The sequence below is a fragment of the Trachemys scripta genome, chromosome 10, assembly GCF_013100865.1.
Source record: "Trachemys scripta elegans isolate TJP31775 chromosome 10, CAS_Tse_1.0, whole genome shotgun sequence".
Taxonomy (NCBI): domain Eukaryota; kingdom Metazoa; phylum Chordata; order Testudines; family Emydidae; genus Trachemys; species Trachemys scripta.
Window position 1 is genome coordinate 13,206,949 of NC_048307.1, and position 11,774 is coordinate 13,218,722.

Below are 11,774 nucleotides of genomic sequence, written 5' to 3' on the forward strand. Positions count from 1 at the left end.
ATCCTGCAAAACTTTGATCAAGTGAGTTGTCCCGTGGAGCCCAATCCTGCAAACTGTTATGTTTCACTTAAAGGGAAGTGTTTGCCCATTGAGATCAAATGCTTTGGGGGAGGAGAGGGCACACAGGCTCTCTGAACACACCTCATGAAATGCTTCTGCTTCCCAGGATTGGGACAAATACCACTGTTCATGCAGCTGAGGACTTCTGTTGGGAGTCAGGGGTTGCAAGGCTAGGCACAATGGATGTAGACATCTGAGAAATCATACTGTGAACATCTGAAAAGTAAGCTAAGATGAATTATGTCTGTGAAACCTTGGGGTGGAGGTGGAGGCTAGGAAGACTAATACCTAATTAGTTTTGGTATTGTTGACTTAATTTACAATAACTTATGGAGAACAAAGGGTTGTGGGTTTTTTATGATTTATTTTATTTCTGCATTGGGCCTGTTATACATGTACAATTAGAGTCTCCTCTGTGTCAGAGCAGAATGGGTTCCTGGTGACAAAAGCTATTGCAATATTTATCCATAATGCAAAATGGAGGTGTTATGGATGGATAATTATAAGCACCCTCTTCTTTTAGCCATAATGTGGGCTGTTTTCCTGGACAGACACTACCCCAAAGATGTACGTGTGGAATGTGCATCTATTGCAAAAAGAGACAAATCAGCTCTTACATCTGGGTGCTGCTGTCAGGGTTTCAGGAAACTTCTTTGACTCTATTATAGACCTGTTTTCGCTGAGCAGCGGGAAGAGCGTATGTGACTGTTAAAACAAGAGTGGAAAAATATGTATCTGGAATATGCTTTATCCTGCCAAGCTGAGTGTTTATTGTGGAGCCCAGACACATCTCTGCTTCTTCAGCAGATATCACAGTGTTTCTAAAAAGGCAGACTGCAATGGAATGGTGGAAGCAATTGCTTCAGAAAACTCTGACTTATTGAAGTTTTATATCACGTGGCCCCTATCAAAAATACTAACAATATTAAAAGAGGCCCATAAAAGGTGATACCAGGAGAGACAGAAGTAGTACTGCTTGGTATTGTAATTACCTCAGGATGGGTAGTTGGGAACTTTAATCTGGAGGGTCAGTACTCTTCTCATTTTGTTTATCAGGTTTTCATTTGTCATAAATGTTGAAAAAAGTACAGTGGAAAAGAGAATGGAGACTTAGATTTCAGATAAATGCTTTGGTGGAGGAGTGAGGGTTTGGCCATTTTTCAGGTTGGGACACGGGTTGAAATAAAGAGAGGAGCACAGGGGCTGGAAATCCTCATGGAAGCTGATCTTGGAGGCTTTGCACATCAAATTGGGTGCTAACGAAATGCAGACATGGGGGCCCATGGGTTGCAGCTGATATGGAGCTTAGTGAGAGAGGGGTTATTCTATTCCCATTAGTTGCTTTGGAGAGCGAAGCATTCTGTGCGTGTGTATGTGCACACACACACACAAACACACACACACACGTGCACTTTGTGAGAACTACTGTAGTCAGTGTGGTGAAAAAAACAGTCAGTACACTCACTGCATTTCCAGCCTCTTACAGGTTGACTTGAAAGGCTTGGAATACAGCAGCTTTGGCTAAACAGTTTAGTTATATCAAGGATAAAGAATTTTTGCTGGAAATTGACAATTCACCAGATCACTTTAGTATATTCAGTCTTCCTGTCCAGTTTACTTTGATCCCTAAATTTGCTGCCAACAGTTTTATGTGCACGGCTGTGTTTTGACAGGCAAAAAAATAGTTGTAAGCCTAGCTTATTTAAAAACAATATGGACACTGATCCTTCAAGCTCTTGCCCACGTCAGTTTCCCTTACTCAGGGGAGAAGTGTCTATAGCATGTTTGTGAATTTCATGTCTTTGCCACTCCTGCTCTTTAGGGGTGATCTCCTGGCCCTGTTGAAGCCAATGAGAGTTTTGCCATTGACTTCATAGATTCATAGATTCTAGGACTGGAAGGGACCTCGAGAGGTCATCGAGTCCAGTCCCCTGCCCGCATGGCAGGACCAAATACTGTCTAGATCATCCCTGATAGACATTTATCTAACCTACTCTTAAATATCTCCAGAGATGGAGATTCCACAACCTCCTTAGGCAATTTATTCCAGTGTTAAACCACCCTGACAGTTAGGAACTTTTTCCTAATGTCCAACCTAAACCTCCCTTGCTGCAGTTTAAGCCCATTGCTTCTTGTTCTATCCTTTGAGACTAAGGTGAACAAGTTTTTTCCCTCCTCCTTATGACACCGTTTTAGATACCTGAAAACTGCTATCATGTCCCCTCTCAGTCTTCTCTTTTCCAAACTAAACAAACCCAATTCTTTCAGCCTTCCTTCATAGGTCATGTTCTCAAGGCCTTTAATCATTCTTGTTGCTCTTCTCTGGACCCTCTCCAATTTCTCCACATCTTTCTTGAAATGCAGTGCCCAGAACTGGACACAATACTCCAGTTGAGGCCTAACCAGCGCAGAGTAGAGCAGAAGAATGACTTCTCGTGTCTTGCTCACAACACACCTGTTAATACATCCCAGAATCACGTTTGCTTTTTTTGCAACAGCATCACACTGTTGACTCATATTTAGCTTGTGGTCCACTATAACCCCTAGATCCCTTTCTGCCGTACTCCTTCCTAGACAGTCTCTTCCCATTCTGTATGTGTGAAACTGATTTTTCCTTCCTAAGTGGAGCACTTTGAGCATTTCTCCAATTTGACCAGATCATTTTGAATTATGACCCTGTCCTCCAAAGCAGTTGCAATCCCTACCAGTTTGGTATCATCTACAAACTTAATAAGCGTACTTTCTATGCCAATATCTAAGTCGTTAATGAAGATATTGAACAGAGCCGGTCCCAAAACAGACCCCTGTGGAACCCCACTTGTTATGCCTTTCCAGCAGGATTGGGAACCATTAATAACAACTCTCTGAGTACGGTTATCCAGCCAGTTATGCACCCACCTTATAGTAGCCCCATCTAAGTTGTATTTTCCTAGTTTATCGATAAGAATATCATGCAAGACCGTATCAAATGCCTTACTAAAGTCTAGGTATACCACATCCACAGCTTCTTCCTTATCCATAAGACTCGTTATCCTATCAAAGAAAGCTATCAGATTGGTTTGACACGATTTGTTCTTTACAAATCCATGCTGGCTATTCCCTATCACCTTACCACCTTCCAAGTGTTTGCAGATGATTTCCTTAATTACTTGCTCCATTATCTTCCCTGGCACAGAAGTTAAACTAACTGGTCTGTAGTTTCCTGGGTTGTTTTTATTTCCCTTTTTATAGATGGGCACTATATTTGCCCTTTTCCAGTCTTCTGGAATTTCTCCCATCTCCCATGATTTTCCAAAGATAATAGCTAGAGGCTCAGATACCTCCTCTCTTAGGTCCTTGAGTATTCTAGGATGCATTTCATCAGGCCCTGGTGACTTGCAGGCATCTAATTTTTCTAAGTGATTTTTAACTTGTTCTTTTTTTATTTTATCTGCTAAACCTACCCCCTTCCCATTAGCATTCACTATGTTAGGCATTCCTTCAGACTTCTCGGTGAAGACCGAAACAAAGAAGTCATTAAGCATCTCTGCCATTTCCAAGTTTCCTGTTACTGTTTCTCCCTCTTCACTGAGCAGTGGGCCTACCCTGTCTTTGGTCTTCCTCTTGCTTCTAATGTATTGATAAAAAGTCTTCTTGTTTCCCTTTATTCCTGTAGCTAGTTTGAGCTCATTTTGTGCCTTTGCCTTTCTAATCTTGTCCCTGCATTCCTGCATGGTTTGTCAATATTCATCCTTGGTAATCTGTCCTAGTTTCCATTTTTTATATGACTCCTTTTTATTTTTTAGATCATGCAAGATCTCGTGGTTAAGCCAAGGTGGTCTTTTGCCACATTTTCTATCTTTCCTAACCAGCAGAATAGCTTGCTTTTGGGCCCTTAATAGTGTCCCTTTGAAAAACTGCCAACTCTCCTCAGTTGTTTTTCCCTTCAGTCTTGATTCCCGTGGGACCTTACCTATCAGCTCTCTGAGCTTACCAAATTCCGCCTTCCTGAAATCCATTGTCTCTATTTTGCTGTACTCCCTTCTACTTTTCCTTAGAATTGCAAACTCTATGATTTCATGATCACTTTCACCCAAGCTGCCTTCTACTTTCAAATTCACAATGAATTCCTCCCTATTTGTTAAAATCAAGTCTAGAACAGCTTCCCCCCTAGTAGCTTTTTCAACCTTCTGAAATAAAAAGTTGTCCCCAATGCAGTCCAAGAATTTGTTGGATAGTCTGTTCCCCGCTGTGTTATTTTCCCAACATATATTTGGATAGTTGAAGGCCCCCATCACCACCAAATCTTGGGCTTTGGATGATTTTGTTAGTTGTTTAAAAAAAGCTGATAGATAGAACTGACAAGGGACCCTCGCCCCCTTCCCGCTCACCTTCTAAACCCCCTTGCGAAACTCCCTGTTAGCAGCCCCTGTTCGCAAAAGCTCCCTGGTCACTTGTGCGCTGCTTTATAAAGCCCTGGCCTGTATGAATGCCCCGCCCTCTGATTAAGGCTCTGATTACCAGCGGCGTCTAGCTTTCAGACCTTCCTTTGAAGCTCACAGCTTCCAACTGCCAGCCACAGCACACGGTCCTTCAACCAACCAACCAACCAACCAACCAACCAACCAACCAACCAAACAGCCTGACAAACACAAGCTCAGCACACAGCAAGTAACCCCCAAACACAAACAAACACACACTACAGACAGTCACTTACCCCAAGGATGCTGTATTGCTGTATACACACTGGGGGCCAGGATTTTACCAGTAGAGCTTATTCTTTTTTGAAATACTGTTGAAGCAAGCATTTGACATGGTAAATTGTGACGCCCAGGAGAACACGTTGATAGTGCTATATAGTAGTTTATACTAAGCACACGCTACTGGTAAGGAAGCAGCAGGGGAGAGCGTAACTTTTAATGTGCCGGCTTAATTTGATAAATGACAAACAGCAACAGATGCTGGGGACTTGTGAAATAATGCTCAAACCTTATTTAATATTTGCATGCGGTTTCTGGCATGATTAGAAACAAGACTTGCCTTCTGATTTATGCACTGTGTAAAGGTTAAGGTTATAAATTAACCTAGCGAATAGCCCACTATTTAAGAAGTGTATGAGCTTTTAAAAAAAGAAATCTATTGTGAAATAAGGCATGATGCAAGAAAACTGTGTGGGACATTTCCTTATCTATGTAGCACTTGTTTGGAGGAAGGCAAATTATGCAAATCTTTTACATAACACTGAATATTCCATTGCTGTTTGTTGTTACTGTGCCGTCCTACCCTGGAAAAACAAAGATCAGTAGTTAACTAACCATATATTTCTGTTCCGATTTGTAATCCACTGGAATAAAACACAAGGACTAAAGCCCAGTCCTCTAAGGTGCTCTGTGCCCTCAACTCCCATTGAAGCCAATGGGAATTGAGGTTGCTCAGTAGCTTGTCCGATCAGACCCTAAATCCGGCTCCGTGGTAGCTTAGAGAGCCTCTTCCCTCGATGAAAGCAAGGAACTGCTAGCAGAGCTGCAGGGAGTTGGCTAGCAGGCTGTTTGGGGATGGGACTAGTCTGCAGTTTGGGGTTGTCTGCACCCCAAGAACCATCGTGCAACTAGGTTATATTCAGCAATAAGTACTAATCAGGCTATCGATCCGAGTAGCAGCAAAATGTGTCCACATAATGCCCTGTAGTTCCTCCCCGGCTGGCAGAATCCCTCTAGTACAAGATACACCAGACAGTGTGTCTGCTTCCCTTCCCCGCCCTGGCTAGGGCAGGATTTGGCTTCATGTATTATTTTTCCAAAAGTGAAAACATAAACCTATTTATTCATGCCCTATCCTCTTATAATAAGGCCCATTGTTGTCTGTTGGGGGTGATTTGGAAAGGATGGAAAAGTTGCAGTTTCAGATCAATCATATATTATGGATGCTCCACACTTAGATTACAAAGCATCCTTTTCCCCTGCACTGTCTTTACAGTATCATCATCATTCTTGTCTCAACTAATTGTGTCTCTGGGTTATTTATCGATTTTTAATTTTTTTTTATCAATTTCAGTTGAAAATAAATATAGTTCCTCTTTGCATTATCCTTTTGCATTGTATTTTTATAGCACAGACTTGAATGTTCCTTTGTCAATCCTTTTCTGTTACTGCAAAAGAATAGGTGGCTTGAAGCCAGAGATGTTCTCTTTATTTCATCTATGAGAACTTTGTGGTGTGCATTGAAAATATTATGAGATTTCCTTCAAGAAAGGGTATTTAAATATGCCAAGAACCTCTTTGAAGGCTTGTCTGTGCTACAGATTGTAACCGTGTTTTAACATGTGTTAACTAAGAGGCGTTAACTAGCACAATTGTTAAGTGTAGTGTAGACAAGGAACAATGTTTATTTGACATGTTTATCCATAGGGCTACTCTGATTATACAATTACAAACTGTCGTGTAGACAAGCCTTGAGAATAGAATCTGGTATCATTAAACCTAGCCTCTAAGAGGAATATTGTATGGTATGGAATTTGGGGGGATGGATGTTCCATTTAAAATGCTTCCCCTTTAGCCAAATTTTATTAAAATGTGTAATTCATCAGATAATTGGATGATTTATGGGATTGCTAATGTGGTCTGGAGATTTTCACCTCTTAAATTTCCAGCTCATATGTATCCTAGGTTAGATCAAGTGTTGTTACAACATGATGGGTGTTTGGTGGGTTCATGTGAAAGGAGTTTGGTGGACCTCGTTCAGCTTTGCAGGTAGCACAGTTGGTCCCCTTGTTGACAATCTCAGCAGCGATCCAATGACTGAACAGGCATGAGGATTGAAATGCTCTCCTTCAGGGCAATGTATGGGAAGCTTATTCTCTTGCTGCCTGTGATGTAAATGTTCTGAGAATGTTAGCCTTCAAGTGTGTCAATCCAGCCCCTTTCACAAGGCTCTGCATTCATTCAAAACACATTTTTGAATAGTAGATTGTATATTTATGCAAGTCACTGTTGTAGTGTTTAAGGACAGAACTACAGGATCCGATCTTGCTTCTAATGATTTCAGTAAGAGCTCCACATGTACAATAGCTGCACTCGTAAAAGTGTATCCAACCGTGCAGTATTATTGAATTTTTTCTTCTTTGTTACTTCCATTAAAATTTGAGTAATGTAGACTGAGATTGCCATCTCTTTCTGCCCAGTATTCTAAGAACATGGCTGATGCACTGCCAAAGGAAATACTCTGGATTTAAGTTTTTTACAAGCATAGTATGCCGTATTCAAGTGAAGGGATACAACAGTTCAAGTTTTTAATTATGTTTTCTAGGGCACAGCTTCTGTTCTTCAGCGCAGATCTGATAATGAGGAGTATGTAGAAGTTGGAAGACTTGGTCCATCGGATTATTTTGGTAAGAAAAATTCAACGTAATAAAATAAAACATTGTTTGGAAAGACATGTGGAAGATAATTAGTCTCTTTCAAAATTAGTTTTATAAGCTTCAGTCAACCACAGGGATATATAGGGTCAGATTCTGCTCTCAGCTGTCTTGGTGTATATCCTGAGTAACTTCACCGAAGACGTTTTTATTCTGGATCTGCACCAGTGTACATGAGAATCGTTAAAACATTATGAATGTTAAACTTTTGAGTAATTTTAAATGGCACAAGCATGTATAATAAAACAGTATCTGCAACCGAATTATGTAAAGTGTCTATCAAGATCTTCGTTAAGGAATGTATGATATCTCTAGTGCACACTGAAGAAAAGGAAACAGAGACTATGTGACAGTATATTTATTCCTGCTTCCAGGTGAGATAGCACTGTTGCTCAATCGTCCCAGGGCAGCCACTGTAGTGGCACGTGGGCCACTGAAGTGTGTAAAGCTGGATCGTCCTCGCTTTGAACGAGTGCTTGGTCCTTGTTCTGAAATCCTGAAGAGAAACATTCAGAGATACAACAGTTTCATTTCTCTTACCGTCTAAGCTATTCCATTGGGAACGCTGCCTTTGTGTGACCCTGTGCACTTAAATTTGACCTGTGCAGCTCAATAGCTTTATGAAGAGAAAAAAGTGTGCATTTTATGTGTCTTTTTCTGTCTATGTCTGATGCACTGGATATAAAGTCAGATGTTATGTGTCATTAAAGTAGGACAACAAGCATTTGGATAAGACTAGCTGTTAGGATTGTTTATGAATGGTTAGGTTTTCGGCTTCCAGGTAAGATTGCTCTGTGTTACCCTGTAAAATACTTTCATTGTGCATTTTTAGCTACTTAAAAATACATCTGAGTCTCTATTTCTCCATTTATTTTAGCTTAGTCTCCTGAAAGTTAGTCCTATCCATCTTTTGTCAATTTTTTTACGAATATACATCCCCCTCTGCCCTTCAGTTTAAAATGCTCTTCACTTGTTACGGGAAGTTTACAAAACACCGCATGACAAAGGACGGTTGCACAATTTGAGGGGGAAGGCAAGAGGAAGATTTTGATCATTCCAATACTCCAAGAAAGAGTAGAACTTGGGATCATTTTGTCTGTTAAATATACTGGGCCAGATTTGTCCCTGATGCAAATTCTTTGAAGACAGTGGAGTTACATCAGGGATAAATTTGGCCATGCTCCAATTCAATTTTGAAAGTGAAGATTTCCAGGTGTTTGGGGGATTTTTCGGTAAGCATTTAAGTGTAGCCATTAGTTCCCGAAGTGGGTTGCCCTGAGCCTTTTTAACTAAGAGCCTGAGCCAAAGCCCACTGATGTCAATAGGAGCTTTTCCATTGACTTTAGTGGGCTTTGAATCAGGTCCTAAGACTTTTGAAGCATCATTCTATACACCAAAATATCATCAGCAGCGTTTTCTGAATAGTATATAAAAAGCTTGAGCGATCATGCTAGAAAGCACATCAAAGATATTCAATGGCAGTTTGGTATTTTATTTTATATACGGTCCATTTACTCCAGTTAAAATACCTTTGCTTTTGTATATGATCGAGGTTTTTCGAAAGCCAGACATATACTTTCAAACGAATCATCCCGGAATGTACTATGCTGCCTCTTGTCAAAAAGACGAGCACTGTGCAAGAGACTAGTCAGGCCCTGAGCCTGCAATGAACGGCATGTGTTTGGACCCCTGCCCTGGGCACAGCCCCACAGACTTTGTTGTGGCTCTGCACAGGCACAGGAACCCTCTTGTGTAGAAAGCAACAAAGAGTCCTGTGGCACCTTATAGACTAACAAATGTATTGGAGCATAAGCTTTCGTGGGTGAATACCCACTTCGTCAGACTAGCACGGCTACCCTCTGATACCTGCCTCTTGTGTAGGGCTTTCTGCAGAACCAGGCCTTAGCCTGCTGTGCAGCCCTCCAAGATTTGAACATTTTAAATCATTCCTTTGGGGAAATTTTCCATTGGAGGAAAACTCAGTTTGATCGCTGTAGCAAAGAGTGCATCCAACTACCATAAATACACCTTTGGATTACGGTAAAGCCATATTTCTCTGTTTATTAAAGCATCCTCCTATTTGATGATAGTAAGAATTTTTAATATCCTTCCTTCCTTATATGCTGAAATTACAAATTAAACAAGGCAGACAGAACCTTTTTTAAATCAAAGGGGCTAGTCAAGAATATGGCTAAATTAACTAAAACTGAAAAAGTTCATTATGCTCTTTTAACCTAAATTTACAAAAATTCCTTTTGGAATTTTCCCATCAAGAAAACGCCTTGGGCTCAATACTACAACCCTCAGAGTAAACTTCGCTGAGCTACATAAATCCACGGACTTCAGGATCAGGCCTATCATAATTTCAATCTATTTAACTGATTTCAGTATGTTTTTAGTGATCCCAGTAATCTCTATTTATTACTATTATTTATTATGAGTGTTATGCTTCTTGCATGGATTATTAAATGTGACCAGTCAAAGTGTTTTGTTTTCCAACTTGCAATTTCATGACAAAACATTTATATAGACAAAAATCCACCAGACATGTACATTCATGTAAAAAACTCATTCTTTGCTTAACCATTTTTGTATTTTCCTATTCTGTGCAATTAAAAAAAAAAAATGTAAAGGTTACCACTCACTCATGTATGCTGTTTTATCTCTTGCGTTTCTGCTGCTGTATTGGTAAAAATCTGTGAGCGTTTGGCATAAAATGCAGGAAACATTTCAGCATTACTTAGACATTGAGTGTATTAATCTCACTGTTGAGAGTTAAATATACACACATACAAAACAGATACTTTGCTTTGAACTTTTAAAGATGATGAAAATCCGATTTGAATTACAATTCTGTTGTAAACAATCTGAAAAGACATGTAACCATTTAACAGCAGAATTCCTTTGATGTAAGGGGAACAGTCTATTTCATTTTAAAGATTATTGTAATATTTGATATGGATGATGCGACAGAATTATGGTATGAATAAAATTCTTGTACGTTATATGTGGCGCTTGTGAACTTCTTAACAATGGAAGTTGTTGTATTTAAAGATCTGAATATTGTAATAAAAAATTTGAGCTCTATTGGAAAAAAAAAAAACCCAGGGAGCAGAATAATGTATTGGGTAATGTAATGTAAAAACAATCAGAGTAGGGAAGAGGCAGATAATCCCGATGCTGTACAGAAAGGGAGACTGCTCTGTTTCTCTGGGCACTCAGTAAGGGAAAAAACTCATGCTTAAATGTTATATAAGCCAATGAGCACCATACTCCCTCAAGCTGTACTGGTATTTAGGCCCCAAATCAGCAAGGTGCTTAAGCACATGCCTAACTTTACGTATGAACAGACTCATTGAAGTTTTAGAGACCCTGTACTAAGCCAGGAGGATTGAAATCCATGGGACTGCCCATGTGTGAGGCATAGGCTTAAATACCTCGTTGAATCAGGGCTTTAATTGGACGGAAAATCTTTCTCAGGGCCAAATGCTGCCCTCTTTCCCCCAACACGTACAAAGCCCAAGGCCTTGCCCGCAGTGGGGATTTGTGCTGACCACACCTTTTGATGGCCAGCCACCTATGTATCGGCACCCTCGTTCAAATCCCTAGTGGAGACAGGCAGAGCCACTTTTTGCAGCAGTGAAGCATCTCAGGCCAAGCTGCGTCCGTGCCAATGGCAGAGTATAGTGGTTTACCCTGTTTAAGCTAGCCGTCCTGGGGGCTGAAATCGGGACAAATCCCCAACGGAGACAAGGCCCCCAAATGAACTGCCTTTAGGCAGGACATCTAAGAGGGGCCAGAGGAATCTTTCTGCCTGTCTAACCTGGTGTCTTGGTGAGGAGCAGCTATTCAGTAACCCACTGCCACCAGCAGCTCATTGGCTGTAGTATCAGATGGACTCCCTGTGCATCCCCTAAAAGGTGGGCGGGTTCTCCCAGCCTGCCACCCAGCATTTCTGCCATCAGTGAGGAGCAGCATACAGAGTCTCTCTGATGCCTCTCTGTGATGTCCCACACACACTGGGATCATGGGTGGTTCCTCTGTGTCTAGGACTTTCCACCTTACCATTTTTGGAGTATCTTATTTTCTCCCCTTTGCTATGATTCAGGCTGCAAGGATTCATCTTTCCTGAGAATTACTCACATTAGATAGTAATCAGAAGTGACCGCTTTCTCTGAGCTTCTTCCAAAATGGCATTACTATCATATGCTCCCAGAAGAGGATCTTACCGCCTCTCATTGTCCCTGGGTTTTTTTCACCTTCCTCTGCAGCATGGGGCACGGGTCACTTGCAGGTTTAAACTTGTGTAAATGGTGAATTC

The 11,774-nt window shown here is 40.9% G+C and overlaps 1 protein-coding gene across 1 annotated transcript in view; it reads left to right on the plus strand.

Moving 5' to 3' along the window:
* The window catches only part of PRKAR1B (protein kinase cAMP-dependent type I regulatory subunit beta), a 125,473-nt gene extending 115,015 nt beyond the window's left edge, over positions 1–10,458 (plus strand). The window contains exons 10-11 of the mRNA XM_034783739.1: positions 7,345–7,426; positions 7,828–10,458. Of these exons, the coding sequence (XP_034639630.1) occupies positions 7,345–7,426; positions 7,828–8,000 (255 nt within the window). The 3' untranslated portion in view covers positions 8,001–10,458. The remainder of the gene's footprint in view (positions 1–7,344; positions 7,427–7,827) is intronic.
* Positions 10,459–11,774: the final 1,316 nt, after the last annotated feature.